Source organism: Erithacus rubecula, assembly GCF_903797595.1.
Source record: "Erithacus rubecula genome assembly, chromosome: 1".
NCBI lineage: Eukaryota > Metazoa > Chordata > Aves > Passeriformes > Muscicapidae > Erithacus > Erithacus rubecula.
In genome coordinates, this window is record NC_136658.1 from 14,718,596 (window position 1) to 14,736,523 (window position 17,928).

Here is a 17,928-nt window from a genome sequence, read left to right on the forward strand (position 1 = left end):
CAGGGCTTTCCCCAAAAAAATAATAAACGGGTTGCGTGTGGGGTTCTTGCCTCCCCACACAATTCCCAAGGTCTTGGTGGGGGGTAAGGAGGAGAGTGGGAGGGCTGGGGGACACAGAGGGGATGTGGGGTGTCCATGGCCAGCCCTCACGGCTGCCCAGCCTGGGACAATGGTCCTTTCATCGCGGCGCTCAGGGACCGGGACACGCTGGCTGCTGCTCCGGGGGTGGGCAGGCCCCCCCCGCTCGGCCCCTCGCCCACGCCAGGCCAGGGCAGGAGGGGCCACGGCTCAGCCCCACAGCCAGGGTACGGTGCTCGGTGGGGCTCAGCCAGGGGGACAGTGGGAAATACCCCACAAAGCTCCTCCGCTGCCTGCATGCCCCCTACTCCCGGAATCCCCAGTCCCCCAGTCCATCACATCTCCCCGCTCCCCCATCCTGCCATCACATCCCCCATCCCGCTCCCCAGAGCCATCACATCCCCCACGTTATCCCATCCCACTCCCCAGAGCCATCACATGCCCCTGTTCTCCAGTCCTGGACCCTCGGATCCATCCGGGGGGAAACCTTCCCAGAGCCTTTGGCAGAGGATAAGGGTGCCATGGCCTTACCCAGTTTGGGGGGGGTGTCACACAACAACATGCTGCCTGAGACCCCAGGGACCAGTGGCAATGCCTGAGTCTCATCCCTGAAGGGCTGAAGCATTATTTCAGGGATCAGGGATGACCCCAGCACAGCCCTGAGATCACTGTCCCCCTCCACACATCCTACCTGAGCCCCAGCTCTTCTCAAATTCCCCAGCACCAGACAGGTGCCAGAGCATATTCCACTTCCCTTTGGAGCCATCTTCTCTCTTCAGTACTGCACTTCTGGGTTTCTGGCTGTACCTCCCAGAGCTGACAGACCTAAACCCTCCCCACAAGGGGCTTTACCCCATCAGCTGCCCTGCTACGTGTCCCCCTGGCTCCAGAGCTGCTGCAGTACGTCCTGTATCCAGTTCGGCTTCATTTTCAACCTGCCAGGGGGGACGGTGGCCAGGTTCCTTTTTAATTGGGTTCTATTTTTAATCTGGATCAGTGCAGGAGGGTGGGAGGGGTAGGAGGGCATGGTGGGTGGAAATTAACAGGAGAAATGGGAATCAAGTCCCTAGTGCCCACCCTAGCCCTACTCACCACGACCCTGCTGGGGCCTGCTGAGGTGTTGGGGTGCCAGAGCACTAGGAGGGGAGAAGTGGGGTGCATAAGCAGCTTTGCCCCAGGAGGAAACAAGAGTCCTGGGGCTCCACAAAGGGCCCACAATCCCTGGGAGTGTCAGCTCCATTCCCCAGGATTCTCCTCCAGGAGAAGCCAGGATGTGTCCCCACAGAGTGCCCCCAAAGTTCAGCACCCCACTCTCCCAGAGGTGCTTTTGGGGGAAATGTTCTGGTGGTATTGGCTTGGCTGGGGCTGTGGGGAAACCAGCTACAGGGGCATGTAGCTTCATCCCTAATTCGTGCCCAGTGCAAATTCAGTTTTGGAGTTTCTCTGTCACCCTCTGGTGGCATCACCATCACCCAGAGCCCTCCTGGAGGTCCCCACAACCCCTGAGGGTCTCATCAGCACTCACCATGAGCAGGGACCTCCTGCCTCAGCACACTACGGGGACAGGGATGGCTCCCAAAGGACCGAGGTGGGACAGAGGCTGAGTCCTTACCATGCCAGATTTAATTATTTTATTCCTAAATAATCAGCTCCAGTACAAGGTACAAAATCTCCCATGTCCCTGTGCACCCCCAGAAAAGGAGGGGGCAGGAGCATGGCCAAAGACCAGCTCCCAAACCCCCAGTCAAGGCCTCAAATTCCAGTTGAGGAAGGGTTCAGGCACCCAGCTTGGAAAGGGTCCCCATCCTGGAAAGGTGGGGGAGGGTACAGGAGCCTTCAGAGACCCACAGAACATCTGGAGGTGCCAGGAGCTCCCCACAAGTCCTCTCAACGTGCTTGAAGATGCTGGGAGCCCCCAGAGACACTCAGCACACCTGAAGGGGCGAGCTTACTCCAAAGCCTCCCCCAAACAAACCTGAAGATGCTGAGAGCCCGTAAGATCCCCCCCAATGGAGATCCCACAAGCCCCCAAATCACCCACTGCAGCACATCTGGAGGTGCCGTGAGCCCCTCAACTCCTCCCACATGCCTGAAGGTAAGACCCCAATATCCCCTCCAACATGCTGGAGGTGCCAGTAGCCTAGAAGCTTCCCCTCTACATGCTTGGGGATACCAAAATCCCCCAAAGGCCCTCCTTCCCAGCATGCCAGGAGGTGCCAGGAGCCCCCCAAAACCCCTCTGCATGCCCAGAGGTGTAGGCAGGTGCCCATGCACCCCATGGGGCACTGCTGGGGGTGGGGATCCATGGGATGAAGGCAGTTCTGTTGGACCAAAACAGAGATGGGAAGCAAGGATGGGGGGGAAAGGGGGAGCGCAGTGGAAAGGTCTCCAGGGCTGAGGAGCAGGCACAGGGTCCCCCTTTTCCTCTGCCCCCTCAAAAGCTGAAGGGCACTTTGGGTTTGCCACCAATAGGGACAACACTGGTGTCCCACAAGGGCTAAGCGACCAGACAACCCCCAACTTCCCATCCTGGGGGACCCACTGTGTTCCTGCTGTCCCCAGAGAGGGGTACAACAATGGGGGGTCCCCCTGAACCCAAAGTGGGGGCACATGTGTACAGGTGTGTGAGATAGAGACACAAACCATGTTGGAAGTGGGGGGACAGGGAGAGGAGCCCCCAGAGGGGGTCATGTCAGGCTGTCCTAGCCAGGGGAACAAGAAGAGGAGCTCCCAGGGGAATCAGGTCAGGCTGTCCTCGTCGCTGCCCTCGCCACGGTCCTCCTTGCTCTCGGCCAGGGAGCTTTCATCGATGTTTTCCAGGGAATCCGCATGCTGGAGGGAGAGCTCAGAGAGTGCCAGGGCTGGGAGTCGGCTCTGCTCCGGGAACAACCAGGGCTTGAAGTGAGGGTCATGCTTCTGCTTCCACTCAGGGTACTTGAGGCATGCCTTGTACATCTTCTTCATCGCCTGGGAGGAAGGGTGAGATGGGCAAAGAGACCCCTTGCGTCCACACCAGACCCACCCCAGAGCCACAAACTCACCTTGGGGGCCAGGAACTGTGAGGATTTGTTCACCACCCACTTTGGTAAAGAACCTGGAGAGAAGGGAGGGGTGGCTGGGAGTGGGACCCCCAGCATCCCCCAGGTGCCTGAAAACCAGGACCCCCACACATGGGACCCCCCACGGCACTCTCAGTGGGGACATGTGGCTGGAGAGAGGGAACAGGGTTCAATCCATACTGCTCTCTGCTCTTGCAGAGGTCAAAAACAGTGATTTCAGCATTTTGGGTCCCTCTTCAACCCCCAAAAAAGAAAGATTTCAAGAGAACACGCCCAAGATGTTTCCTCCTGACATTGCTCCATGCTCCGTGTCTGGCTCTGGCTGCATCCTGAGCCCACCTCCAGCATATCCACAGGTCCTCCTGAACCCACCCTTAGTCCCCCTGAGCTCGATCTGAGACTTCTTGAAGCCCTGCTGACCCTGCCCTGAAATCACAGAGCCCCAATTGAATCCCCACTGAGCAGTCCCCAGCCCAACCTGAGCTCCCACTAAGTCCAAGTGAGTGCCCATTCAGCCCTCCTGCCAACCACCCTCAGTCCCCACTGAGTGCCCACTGAGCCCATTGAGCCCCTTGAACTCCCAATGAGCCTACACTGAGTACCCATAAGAGCCTCACTAAGCCCCCCTGAATTCCCCCAAGACCTCACTGGGCCCTCCCCAAGCACACACTGACATGAGGGAAGGACTTGAGGGTGCTGAACCCCAAGGCACAGAGCTGGGGGTCCCTCTCTTACCCTTGGGGTCCACCTGTGCCAGGTAGGTGATGGTGCAGCTCTTGGCACCCGTCCCCTCGATCAGGTAGCCTGTCTGGATGGAAACTGCCCGCACCATGTCCTTGCGGGGGGGGTACTTCTGTGGTAGGGAACAAGGAGGGAACATGAGTCAGTGGCAGGGCAGGTGGAGTACAGCAGGCCCCAGCCATAAGCAAGGCTGTCTCGACTCCCTTAACTCTCCAGCCTATCCCCCCAAGGTCTGAGTGAGCCCCAGCCCAGCACCACAGGACCCCTGGTGCCCCACTGAACTCACAGGATGCTTGACAGAGTAGTTCATGATGATGTAGTCCGAGCCCATGGGCAGCCAGGAGCGGAGTGTGACCACATCCCGGTTCTTCAGGGGCTTGGGACACCTCCCTAGGGACAGCACCGGGTGGGATGTTCAGAGTCAGACACCCACCTTCAAGTATGGTGTCCCCTCCTGCCCTCCACATCCCCCCAGTATCCAGGCTCCTCCCTCCAATGCCAGATACCATGGATCCCCTGGATCCCAAACCCAGGGGTGGAGTGGTAGCAGCCCTGGGGTTCAGCCCTCCCCCAGGACCACCCAGATCTCCCAGGCCCCTCCTCACAGGCGTAGTAGCCCACATCAGAGTTGGCCGTCAGCCTCCCGATGTCGAAGGTCTCGATGACATTGGTGTCCCACTTCTTGCGGTACTCGATGTCATGGAGCACATCATACAGCGTCTCTGCTGGCACGTCCCTGCACTCCATCCTGCACTGCAAGGCAGGGGGCGTCACAGACCTACCGGGGCCCCCAGGGCGGCAGACTGGCCGTGGGGACCCCTGGGCTGGAGATGGGGACCCCCAACAGAATGGCAGTGGGGACCTGGTGGTGGGAGGATGGCCACAGGGACCCCCAGGTGGGAAGGCAGCTGTAAGAAGTCCCAGTGAGCAGTGGGGGAGGTGTCTCCTCGCAGACTTTTATTAAAAAATCAATACAACCTCCTTCAAGAAGACCTGGATCCCAACCAGCAGCTCAGTTTGCCATCCAGAGCCACCCCGTAGCACAGGCATGCAGGGCCTCAAGGCAGTGTGGAGCTCAGTCCTGGATACTAGGGGACACTGTTTCCCACCTGCCCCCTTGTCACTATGGATGTGCTTGCCCCAAAGTGGCATCCCTGCACAGGGGACCCAGTATGTGGGACTGTACACAGTGCCTTGGGGCAGCATGGATCACACAGAAGGGGTTGGGGGGTGCATAATGGGGAGCTGCTCTGTAACCAGGGCAGCCATATCCAGGGAATGCAAGGAGACAAGGAGAACAGAGAAGCTGAGGGCAGCTAAACCTGTAGCAGGGATGCCACATCTGCAGAGATCAAGGGTGCTGGAGGCAAGTGCAGGGCAGGGAGAGCAGCCAGTGGCCTGTCCCTGGGAATGCCACCAGCTCCTGTTTATCCCCAGGGATGGCACCAGCTCCTCCTGCCCCCCAGACCCTGTGGTTCAGGATTTAGGGGTGGCCCTGTCACCCCAGCACACAGCTCTAGAGATGCCGCAGCCCTGGGAATGGGCACAGAAGCACCCAGCAATGGGGCACAGCCTCACATGGCCCCTTGGTGGGACACAGCCATGGTGCTTGCTCCCCCACTGCACCTGTCCTCAATCCCATCCTTGCCCCACAGAGCCCAGCCTCACCCCCATAAATCCATCCCTGCCCCATGGAGTCTGCCCAAATCCCACAGTGCTCATCCTCAATCTCAGAGACCCATCCCTGCTCCACAGAGCCCACCTCCAGCTCCTCCATTCACCCAAAAACTTGTCTGGGAACACCCACCCCTGCAGCGCAGTTTTGGGGAGAGCCTGCCTGGATGACTTGCTTGAAGAACCCCTGCTCCCACCTGTACCATGCTCAGGTGGATTATTCCAAGAGCAGCGAGGCTGGTCAAGCCAGTAGTGCAGGAGCTGCCCTGCAGGTGACTCACAGCCCAGGGGGGGTGCTAGGGGGGTCGCAGCAGGAGAGGAGATGGTGCCACCTGGGAAGCGTCCGGAAACGCACGCCCCAACCCTGAGTCAATATTGACTAATGGGGTGAGAAGGAGGAGGAAGAGGAGGTGGAGGAGGAAGAAATGAAGTCCCCAGGGCTGGGGTAATGCTGTGCCCGAGGGAATGCAGAATGGCAGCAGACTGTGGGGCAGGAGCAGATCCAAAGGGGAAATCCACCACTGCTGCCTGGCTGCAGCCCCAAGGGGGTCCCCAAGCTCAGCCTCACTGGCAGCTTCACCAACACCCCAGATCCTTTGGCTGTATCCTACAGGATGGCCATCCTTTGGGAACAGCCCATTTAGAGGGGAAACCATCGTCCCTGGGAAATCTCAAATGCACCAACTCGTCACCCCACCGGGTAGGATGGGGTGTCCTGGCTGGGTTCCCCCAAGCTGTAGCCAGTCCCAAGGCCACCAAATGTCCCACAGAGAAACCAGCCATGGCACCAACTTGTTCCCAGACTCCAGAAAACAGGTTAGACGGGAGCTGCATCCCTAATGGAGGGGGGTGGGGAGGAGGGGGCGGCAGCCTCAGAGCAGGGCAAGACCTTCAGGTTCCACTTAATTAGGCAAGGAATCCAGGAGGAATCCAGGATGAACTCAGGGGAAAAACAGCTTCTGGGAAGCTGCAGAGAATCCCCAGCACCTACGCAGAGACCCCCAGCGTGAGGGGCAAACCCCTGGGCTGCACCTTGCTGTGCCACAACAGCAATGCCACATGAAGTCCATCCCTTCAAAATCCAGCAGGAGCCTCATCCTAGGTGAGATGGTGGGCCTGGGTACTGCTGGGGGCCATGGGGAGGGGACAAGGACTGTTAGCTCACAGGGTCTCAAATACCCAGTGGCACATCTGTGGAACCAACACATTATCAACCAGCAGAATATTTCCAAGCAGGATTTGTCCAGGAGGGCGTGGAAAGGGGCAGGGCCTGGCTCAGGGACCCCCGCAGGCAAAAGACAGCTCCAGGTACCGTGCTGGGAGCAGCTGTGCCAGGACATCCTGGAGTGGGCTGGGTCCCTGCAATGCCAACGTGGCACACTGGGATTGTGGGACAGGCAGGGGACGCACCCAAGCGCCACCTCAACCTGGGGGATGTTTTGGTATGCAACCCCCAAGAGCAAGCAGCAGGACGGGGGAACACAAGGAGCTTAAGGGAGGTGGGGGGGAGTCAGGATGCACTGTCCCACAGAGCCATGCCCATGCCATCATGCCTGGATGCCTAGTGATGGATGTTCCACATCCCACCCACCACGGGCAGGCTGCAAGTGCCACCAGTGACTCCCTACACCCCAGAGACCACCATGCCCTCTCCCAGGGTTTACTGTTGCAACCAGAGCACAACGGGGATCTACTCCTGGGTCGCAGCAGCCCAAACTCCTCCAACACACTATGGTGGAAACAACACAGTGATTCCACGGCAGGAGCTGGGCACAGCCAGTGCCAGTGCCCCAGGGACAGGTTTCCCCAGCAGCGCCGGTGCCAGCTGCTGCAGAGCAGTGTGTGAAGGCCGTGTCGTCACTGCTGCCACCGTCACCAGCACTGCCACCACCCGGGCTCGACACCACAGCAAGGGCGATGACACCCACTACACCAGGACAGCTTAATGAAGGTGCCACCGGGGACAGGAACACAGGCCAAAAGCTCCAGTGTAACCCCATCTGGACACTGCTGCTGTCTCAAGTTGTCCCTCAGTACCCCAGTGTCCCTGCTTTGCCAGAGGGAAGAGCCAGCATGAGCGTGCACCTGCCTGTGCCAGCACACTGGCATCAAGAGGGAAGGGACCCACGGGGAAATGCAGTGGAGACATAGGGAGCTCTGGGCAAGGGGGAGAACCCCAATAACATCAGGCTCCAAGAAGTCCCCTAGTCCAGCAAGCATGGGAAGTGCATTCCCAAGGGGTGAAGTGGGGAGAAGCAGCACCCAGGATCCATGGCAAACATCCTGTTTGTTCCTGGCTGAGTCCCCAGTTCCCCCTGCACAGCTCTCAGGGGTGCCTACTTGTCCCTGGCTCACCCCTGGAGCTGTGTTTATCCTGGGATCCCCATTCCCCCGGACACTGCTCATTTGTCCTGGTGTGCCAGTTAACCCCACCTGCCTGGGGTCCCTGCTGGCCATCGGGGGCCCCAAGGTGCTGCATCACTTGAGGTACCCTACTATTCCCTGGGATTCCCGCTCACCCCTGGGTGCTGGCTCAACCCACTGTGGGGTCCCCGCTCCTTTCCCCCAAGCCAAGGTGCAGCATCGCCCCAGGGTCCCTCCTGCCTCCAGGCTCCCCGCTGGGTACCCCAATCCCGGGGGGATGCCGGGGCGGTCTCACCGTGCACGGGGGTGCCCGGGGTGGGTGGAGATGTCTCACCGAGCACCAGCGTGTGCCGGGCCGGAGGTCTCACCTTGATCTTGTGCAGGGCGCGCTCGGGCTCCAGCAGCTGCACCCAGACCCCCACCCCGCCCTTGCTGTAGGTGAGGCTCCAGCCGCGCTCCGACTCGCACTCCGCCCGGAACGCCCCGAAGTCCCGGTCGTCGGGGATCTGCACGCTGTCGCGACCCGACATGCCGCCGTCGTGACCCGACATGGCCCCGGAACGCCCCCGCCCCGCAGGTGCCGGTGCCGGTGCCGCGGGAGGCGCCAGCCCCTACGGCGGCATTGCGGGGCGCGGGGCGCGATGGGACCGGCAGGGGCGGGCCGGGGGCGGGACCGGGGCGGGGGAACCGGGGGGCGGGATCGGGGGAGACCTGGGGGAAAGCTGGGGGGGACCGGGAGCACCGGCACCGACACCGGCAGAAATAACGGGGAACGTCGAAGCTGAAACCGGGAGGAGCAGACGGGAACCGGGAGCGCTGGGGGAGCAGCCTGGTTGGCGCTGTACCGGGAGCAGCTGCAGGACACACATGCAGTTGTGGCACTGGCAGGGACACCTGCACTGCGCGCCAGGGAAGGTTTACTGGGAAGATTTCTTCCCTGAAAGGGTTGTCCAGTCCTGACACTGGTGGAGTCCCCACCTCTGGAGGGGTTTAAAAAAACATGTAGATGTGGCATGTAAGAATATGGGTTAGTAGTAGCCTTGGCAGGACTGGGGGAGTGATTGGACTCGATGGTTTCAGCGGACTTTTCCAACCCAAATTATTCCATTATTCTAGTTGGGGTAGGAGGGGACACAAGTGCAGGACAGAGACCCACAGCGTATCTCCAGGCCACAGGTCACCCTGGTGTGACACTGTCAGCTGTACCCGTGCAGCACATGAGGATTATCCATCTTTTGTGCCAATGCTGGGCCTTCCCATGGCATCCCCACGGTACCGTGGCCAGGAGCAGGTGGGCATCCTGCCGCTGGCAGTGCTGACTAGGATGTTATTTTTGGAAGAGCCCAGGCTCTGGCTCCCATCCAGCTCTGAAAATGCTGCCGACTCAGGATTTCTTTCTTTCCACTTGGGAACACTGAGGAAGCCTCTTCCAGCTCCCGTGAATAACTGTGTAAATGATGACAGAGCAGTGTGACGTGTGCCGAGACTGGCAAAGCAAAGCCCGTCTCAGCAGCAGGAATGTGAGACCAAGTCATTTTTCCAGGATGAGGCCCTTTCAGGGATGAAATAGCAGAGGGATAGGAGGCCACAGGGCTGTCACCATGCTCAGCACTTGTGAGGAGACGGGGACCTGGCATCACCAGGCTCACCATGCCACACTACTGCTCCCAGCATCCTCATCTGGGAAGAGGAGCCAAGGGAATCTCTGGCATTCCATCCCACACCCTCACCTGGGAAAGGGAGCCAAGGGAATCTCTGGCATCCTATTCCGCACCCTCTCCTGGGAAAGGGAGCCAAGGGAATCTCTGGCATCCTATCCCAGTGGAAGTAAACATCTGCAGTGGATGGCTGGGGGCAAGGTGCTATGGCTGGTGCAGGGGGACCCTCTCCCCTCATCCTTCTCTCCCTGCCCTTTCTGGCAGCTCTGCTGTGGAAGCCTGGGCTGTTCCCACCCTGTGTTCAGGGAAGTGGAAAGGTGAAAGCCATCACACTACAGCCCTTCCCAGCTTTTAGCAGTCCTGGCACTGGAAGCAGGAGCACCCACATTCCCAGCCAGCCCAGCCATGTGGCACCACATGCCATTTCCAGTCTGGAACACAGATGGCATGGGAGTCTTGGGGTAGGGAGGACAGGCTGGGGAATGGGGTATCTGGGCTGGGTAGCTGGGGAAACTGCTGAGATCTGGGGGAACTGGGCTATTTGAGCTGGGTGAAGTAGGGAAGCTGGGCTGGAGAAGCTGATAAGCTGGGCTGTGGAGCTGGAGAGACTGTGCTGGGTACCTGGGGGAGCTGGACTGTTAGAACTGGAAGAACTGGACTGAGCAACTGAGCAAGGGGAGGCAGCAATCAGTCTGGGGAAGCTGGGCTGGGCAACGGGGAGCACCGGGCTGATCAAGCTGGAACAACTAGGCTGGAGAACTAGAAGCACTGGGCTAATGGAATTGGGAAACTGGGAGCACTGAGCTGATTGAGCTGAGCGAGCTGGGCTAGGGAAGTGGGAGCACTGAGCTGATGGAGCTAGGGGAAGTGGATTGGGGAACTGGGAGCTGGCCCCAGTCTGGGTGCAGAAATGCCTGTTTCTGACACACTCCCCCATACTCCTGGGGCTTTCTCAGCTCCCTGGCTTCCAATCCTTATTCCTGCTCCACCATCCCACATCTGTCAGCAGTGTGCAGAGCTAAAACCAGGAATCAGTAATTCAGGCAATAAACCTAAGTCTTAAAAAAAAAAAAGTATATGTATATGTATTTTTTTTTTTAATCTAATCCCTAAAATGCATATTCTTAGCAGCTCTGTTTAATCCAGGAGTTTGTGGGACCATGTGGAAGCACTGGAGTGATGATGGGGTGGCAAACTGGGCAAAGAGCGCTGGGATAATGGGGGAAATTGGGGTCAAACAGGAGGAAATGGGTGGAATGGCAAATCCTGGGGTGGGAAAGGGCTATGAACAGCTTTGGAGGGCAGCATGCACACACACATGTGCACTCACACACACGTGCACGCTCGCACATGTGCCCGCACAGGCGTTCCCCAGAGGCAGCTACTCTCTGCCCAGCCTGCAGCAGATGCCCAGATTGGTACCACCACATGTGCAAGTCCTGCCTGGTAGAAATTCCCAGGATTTTGGGGCTGGAATTCCCAAGATTTTGGGGCTGGATTTCCCAGATTTTGGGGCAGAAATTCCCAGGATTTGGGGGCTGAAATTCCCACACTTTTGGGGCTGAAATTCCCAGGGTTCAGGGCTGAGTATTCCAGGGTTTTGAGGCCAACATTTCCAGGTTTTTGGGCCCAGATTTCCTGGGGTTTTGGGGCAGGAATCCCCAGGGTCTGGGTCTTAAAATTCCGAGGATTTGGGGGCTGAAATTCCCAGGATTTTGGGGCTGAAATTCTCAGAGTTCAGGGCTGAGCATTCCAGGATTTTGAGGCCAAAATTTCCAGGTTTTGGGGGCCAGAATTCCTTGTGCTTCAGGAGAGCACAAGTTCCTGCGTGCACCCGTGTGCGTGTAGAAAGAGCCCTGTGTGTGCGAGTGCATGTGCGGGTGTGTGTCTATGTGTGACGTGTGATGTTTGTTTGCTGTGTGTTTGATGTGCGGCCGTGTCCGCCCCCTGCCGGCGCCCGCCACCCACTTTCCGGCGTGCCCCGCAGCCGGCGCTGGTTTCCCGGCATGCCTCGGGAAGTCGGGCCGCGGTGCCTCTTGGGGGTTGTAGTTCTCGGCGGCAGACAAGCAGGCCGCAGGGCACTGTGGAGGACTACATCTCCCGGCATGCCTTACGCAACCCCTGCATCAAGCTCCGCCGGCCGGCAGCCGCCATCTTGATCCACCGGCGTCAGCGACGGGGGGGGGTAAGGTGCGAGCGGCGCAGCGGGAGGAGCGAGAGGACTATGCTGGCCTCGCTGGCATTCCGTCCGCTGCCGCAGGGGCTAGCGCGGCTCCTCCGAGCGCGGCCATGGTGGTCGCCGTCACGTGCGACCTACGGGACTGCGGAGGCGGCTGCGGCTGAGGGGGCCGGGGCCGCCCGACCGCGGCTGCTCCCGGTGTTGGCCGCCAGGGGGCGCCGCGAGCTCGCGCCGCCGCCAAGCGTGAGGCTGCCATGGCGGATCGCTGCCTGCAGGGGGCGGCAGCGGGGCCCGGGGGGCAAAGCCCCGGTAGGGGCGCCGGTGCCCGCTCCGCCAGGCCCAGGGCGCTCTCCCGTAGTTAATGGGCCTGGCCTGGCCCCAGTGCAGACCTCCTGGCCACCTGCCACCGGTGTGGCCAGCGCTCGCTGCCTTGTGCCAGGAGCATCGTCCGGCCTCGTGGCATCTCTCAGAGAGCCGACGGCATGGCCCTCAGGTGCAGAGCAGCGCTGCTGTCATGCGGGAGACCCCGGCGGGCGTCAGAGCGGAGCTGGGAGCTGCTCCCCGGGAGCGGGGCTGCCTGCCCTCATCGCTGCGCTGGCTTACTGCTACCTGCAGGACCGCCTGTCCAAGGGTGACTATCGCTGCTGGGCCGGCCCTGGGGCGGGAGGAGTGTCCTGTGCCCCTTGGGAGGGGATATGGGGTCACTCCTTGGGGATGGAACCTGCCTGCTGACTGTGACCTGGGAAGCTCTCCAGGGAAAGGGGTTATCCTTCAAAGGGGCTCCAAGAGAGCTAGAGCGAGACTTTGGACATGGGTCTGAAGAGACAGGATAAGGGGAAATGCCACTGACTGGCTTCTTTTAATCCTGAGGGCAGGCTTAGATAGAGTATTGGGAAGAAATTCTTGCCTGTGAGGTTTGGTGAGACCTTGGCACAAGTTGCCCAGAGAAGCTGTGGCTGCCCTGTCCCTTGGAAATGTTCATGGGCCTGTTGGACAAAGCTGGGAGCAACATGGTCTGATCAAAGGAGCCCCTCCTTATGGCAGAGAGGTGGAATGAGATAAGCTTTAAGGTTCCTCCCAACCCAAACTGCCACTAACTCTTTCTCCCAGAGTTGAGTGCTGCTCTTCCTTTCTCTAGCCAGGGGGTGTCATTCTGACTCTGTGGTAGGAACACTGCTGTGTTGTCTGGAAACCTCTGGCTGAGGCTGACACCTTGGGGTGACAGTGTCCACTGCCCTGGGATCCCTGTTGCATCCTGCAGCCCCCTGTTCTTAGGGTGTGTGATGGGGGGGCTGGAGTCAGTCACCAAGACAGCAAGGAGTTTTTGGGTAACCTGCTTGCAGGAATAGGCTCTTGCTCACTAGGGTGGTCAGTGAGAGCTCTGAGCAGCAGCAGCCCCTGCACATTCCAGGTTAGGATGGCCATGTATGTCCTCCACGCTAACTCCCTCTCCCTTCTTTCTGCATTTCAGAGGATGCCCTTCTGGAAGCTGCAAGGATTAACAATGTTTCAGAAGTCAGCAGGTGAGCAGCGCTCTGAGACTTGAGATCAGTGTGCCAAGGGCTGGGAAGGCAGGAAAATCCCATCAGCACATGGGGATGGAAGGGACTGGCTGCTCCCAGCCCCCATGGGGTGCTCCCCTCACCCTCTGAGATCCAGAGTGGGTGAGAGAGATGGGGAGCACTATTACTTGTTGAGTAGGAGGTGGATTGCAGATCCTTGTGCTGAGAGAGGACAGTGTGAGGCCATACTGTGCCAATGTGGACGTACCCCTGTGAGTGACACCCTGCAGAGGCTCAATTGTTGGGGTCTGGCTCTGAGCAAACAACCCTTGTGGGTTCCTCTGCCTGAGCCAGGAGTTCTCCAGGGGCCTTTTATCCCACAGGGAGCACAGGAGAGAACTCCACCCACCCAAGGAAGTCAGGGAACTGAGTGGTTGGGTGACCAAAGACACAGTTGTTAGGGACTGGAGCATCTCCAGAGCTCCTGTCCCATGGCAGCAGGCTGTTTGTCACAGTTGGTTGTGCCTGCTCCATTGGGGTGGTGCCATGGCACCTTTCAGGTGCATCTGGCAGCATTACATTCCCTGAGGTGGTAACAAAGAGCCAGTTTCTCGGGCTCAGCATATGATTAGTCCCCAGGAGGCGTGTTCTTTCTGCAGTCAAATCTCCAGGGAGGGACTGAAAGGTTCCAAGGATGGTTTGTGAGCAGCAGTGCCATGTCATGACCAATTGCTGCACCCAGTGTCAGGGACAAGGTCTGGGACTGTGGGAGGAAAGCAGTTCTCCCCTAAAGTGGGAAGAGAAGTGAGAGAACCTTGGAGCTGCTTCTTGAACAGATCCTGGCACTCCTACCTGTTCTGCTTCAGAATGCCAGAGTTCTCCCAGGTCTTTCCACTTGGGAAAGTGCTGCCCTCAGCCAGTATGGAATTCAGACTTTTTGGCAGCCTGTGTAGGATGGGAAGAGATATTGCTGCTCTCCTGTGTGTACCACACACATTTCTGTCTCTGACTGAGGTCACCCACCCAGCACAGGCACCTGGGGAGGCAGGAGCTGCTGTCCCTGTGTAGAAGCAGAGGGAAGAGAAGGATAAGTGAGGAAGAGAAGAGGGGGAGGAGACTCTTGCCTGCAGCCAGGGGATGTTCCATCCAGTTTCCAGGATCTTGGATGAAGCAGCCTGGCTCTGCTGTACCCCAGGGCTGAGATCTGGCCTAGATCAAGGGCCAAAGAGGATATTGGTGTGCAGCTAATTGGCACATGTGTTCTGCTGCTTGTAATTGCAGGAAGCTGCTGTTTAGGGATGTCTGGGTGATTTGTGGGCCTGGTCAGGCAGAACAGCAAGAGGGATGCTCTGTGCTCCAGCTGGTCAGGGCAGGGCTGGTGGCTGTACACCATCCTGCTGGGCTGCACGTCTACAGCTTCTCCCTTTGTTTCTGTGCTCTGTCACAGAATCACAGAATCATTTGGGTTGGAAAAGCCCTCTGAGATCATTGAGTCCAGCCATTCCCCCAGCACTGCCAAGCCCACCACTAAACCTGTCTCCAAGTGCAACATCTACATGTCTGTTAAATCCCTCCAGGGATGGGGACTCCACTACTTCCCTGAACAGCTTGTGCCAGGGCTTGATGACCTTTTCTATGAAGAATTTTCCCAAAATATCCAACCTAAACCTCCCATAGCACAACTTGAAGCTGTTTTGTTTCCTCCAGTCACTTGTTACTTATCTGTGAGAATAGCCTGACCCCTACCTGGCTACACCCTTGTTTCAGAGAGTTGTACATAATAAGAAGGTTCCCCCCGAGCCTCCATTTCTCCAGGCTGAGTTCCCCCAGCTCCCTCAGCCACTTCTCATCAGCCCCTGTCCTATAGTCCAGACCCTTCAGCAGCTCCATTGGCCTTCTCTGGACACACTCCAGGACCTCAAAGTCTTTCTGGTCATGAGGAGCCTAGCACTGTGCACAGGATTGGAGGTACCTAATCCAGGCCCAGTGCAAGGGAACCAGGATCTGCCTTGGGCTTGCTTGCCACACTGTAGCTGATACAAGTCAGGGTACCATTTGCATGTTTGTCCACCTGGCTTATGTTCAGCCACTGTCAGCCAGCACCCCCAGGACCTTTTCTGCTGTGCACTTTTCTGCCATTCTGGTCTGGCCTGTATGTCTGCACAGATTTGTGGTGACCCAGCACTTGACCTGATTGAACCTCATACAGTGGCTTCCACCCATCGAGCCAGCCTGCCCAGATCCCTCTGCAAAGGCTCTCCAGGGCCTTCCTTCCCATCCTGTTCCCTGTGGGGCTGGCAGCCCTCCCACTGTTTGAAGCTTTGTGCCTAACTTTGCTTGGCACATAGTGAATAGTGAAAACCAGCATCTCACCCTGCTGCAGGTCGTTTCAGCCTCAAACATGATGGACTGGAGCATCTCTCTTACAAGGAAAGGCTGAGGGAAATGGGGCTGTTTAGCCTCAAGAAGAAATGACTTGAGAGGGGAACTCATCCTTGTCTGTCAGGGTTTGCAGGGAGGTTGTCAGAGGATTGACCAGGTTCTGCTCAATAGTCCCCAGCAATGGGACAAGAGGCATCAGGAGAAACTGGTGCACAGGAAGTTCCATCTCAGTATGAGAAAGAACTTTGTACTGTGAGTTTGACAGAGCACTGGAACAGCCTGCCTAGAGAGTCTGTGGAATCTTCTTCCTTGGAGAAGAAGATGGTGTCCACTTGGACATAATCCTGTGCATCTGCTCTGGGTGAACTTGCTTAAGGAGAAAGTTGGACAAGGTCATCTCCAGAAGTCACTTCCCACCCTTCCCAACCACTCTAATTCCATGAATCTCTTTACAACGAGCTTCCACAGCCCAGGATTGCCAGAGCTACTGCAGAGCTGACAGAGGAGACACAAACAATCTTGCCTTCATTGCTCTCTCCACCTGCAAGGGGTAAAGTCCAAACTGAGTCTTGATGGGGCAGCAATGTGACAATCCAGCTGGGCAGCCATCCATGGAACATGACCTGTCTTCCTGCCATACTGCTGTCCTCTGCCTGTGCTGTCCCTTGGGGTGTCAGGAAAGGGGAGGCTGTGCTGGTATTTCTCATACAGCTTCAGGCTTGTTTGAAGTGGGGTGCTGACCTTTTCCAAGTGTCTTCTTCGGCTGACAGCTGGTCGTGATCCTCTGCACATGAGGAATACAATTACTAAGAAATGCAATCTTGTAGTCTGAAGTGTAGAAAATGGCCATGTGAGAGAGGGTGGGAGGTACCAAGAAGATCATGAGATCCTGCCAGAAGTACTGATTCCAACTCTGGGGCCCTCATGGGTCTTAGAGCAACCTGGTCAAGTGGAAGGTGTCCCTTACCATGGCAGAAGGATTTAAAACTAGCTGAACTTTAAGGTTTCTCCCAACCTAAACCATTCTGTGATTATTCCAAGCAGTGATTTTTAACTCTCAGAAGGAACAGGCATGGCAGACATACCTCACTGGAATACAAGTTTGTATTGCTGCAGGAAGAATGCATATCCAGCCCCTCTACTGTAGGCTTGCCTCTACTGTCTGGCTCCTCTGAGCTTCCAGCCAAGTTTTCTCATCTTTAACCACTTGTTCAATGCTGGGAACTAGGCTGAATTCTTCATTGAGCTGAAAGAGAATGCTAACTTCTGAGAACATCCCTTTTGGAGCATGTGGCAAACAGCTCTTCCTTCCAAGCCCTTCATGCTGTTAACCTGCACAAAAGATAATACCTAATTGTTGTAGATAGTTTAATTTCCCTCAGCTTCAGTTGTTCTGTGCATTTGGAGGGAAAGGAAGAAGCAAAGACATAAAAAATACCCACCTCAATCCCACTTGGTATTCAGTACTTATATTGATTCTTTGTGTTCCAGTGTTGTTTTTTTAGTAAGCCACCCTAAAAGCACAGGCTTTCAGCAGCTTTCTCACCAGATAACCATGATGGAGCAGTGCTTTCCTCAGCCCTGTGCAGCTGTGACTCATGGAGACACAGAGCGTGTGTCAGATGCCTGTTACCAGCTTCATTCCTAACAGCAGGCAGCCACCCAGATCTGTGTGCTAGTGAGATCTGGAGCTGACCAGGTGCTCTCCTGCTCCCACAGGGATCCAGATGGACATGGCAGTGGGGCAGGAAGCTCCATGTCAGTTGCTGTTTTCTCTCCCCACACTGATTTTTTAGGTGGAGGTGATACAGAAACAGCTAAGTTAGGCTTGATTGCCCCAAACAGTGATCTCTCAATTTTCAAGCAGCATCACGCATCTTGGCTCTGACTCATCACAGTTCTGCCTCCTCCAGACTGTGCTTGTCTCTTCTCCCTTGTTTGTAATCAGCACAGCTCACTGAGCACAACTTCCCCCATCCCTGTCTCTGGAAGTGTTCAAGGCCAGTTTGGACAGGGCTTGGAGCAACTGATCTAGAGGAAGGTGTTCCTGCCCATGGGAGGGAGTAGGAACAAGATGATCTTGAAGGTCTCTTCCAACTGCAACCCTTTCAGTTCTCTCCAGTTTGGGCAGTGGACTGGGGGTACAGCAGCACCTTTATTTGCTTCCTGCCTCAAGGGTTCAGAGACTGCATTTGAATTCAGAAACTGGGTAAAAAATCCCTCTGTAGTGAGTCAGGCTTTGCTTACCTGGAATATTGAAAGGCACTGTGTGGAGGAGGTGGGCCTTTATG

The 17,928-nt window shown here is 57.2% G+C and overlaps 2 protein-coding genes across 2 annotated transcripts in view; one reads left to right on the forward strand and one right to left on the reverse strand.

The window, feature by feature from the left end:
* Positions 1-1,692: 1,692 nt before the first annotated feature.
* On the reverse strand, positions 1,693-8,582 carry STARD10 (StAR related lipid transfer domain containing 10). Its single transcript, XM_079299449.1, has 6 exons — positions 8,285-8,582; positions 4,484-4,631; positions 4,165-4,268; positions 3,873-3,990; positions 3,120-3,172; positions 1,693-3,045 (listed from the first exon to the last, which is right to left on the reverse strand). Exons 1-6 carry the CDS (start codon positions 8,465-8,467, stop codon positions 2,818-2,820), a joined length of 834 nt encoding a protein of 277 aa, XP_079155575.1. The 5' UTR covers positions 8,468-8,582; the 3' UTR covers positions 1,693-2,817.
* Positions 8,583-11,705: 3,123 nt separating this feature from the next.
* CLPB (ClpB family mitochondrial disaggregase) overlaps positions 11,706-17,928 on the forward strand; it is a 69,691-nt gene continuing 63,468 nt past the window's right edge. Inside the window, exons 1-2 of the mRNA XM_079299207.1 lie at positions 11,706-12,384; positions 13,225-13,276. Of these exons, the coding sequence (XP_079155333.1) occupies positions 11,799-12,384; positions 13,225-13,276 (638 nt within the window). The 5' untranslated portion in view covers positions 11,706-11,798. The remainder of the gene's footprint in view (positions 12,385-13,224; positions 13,277-17,928) is intronic.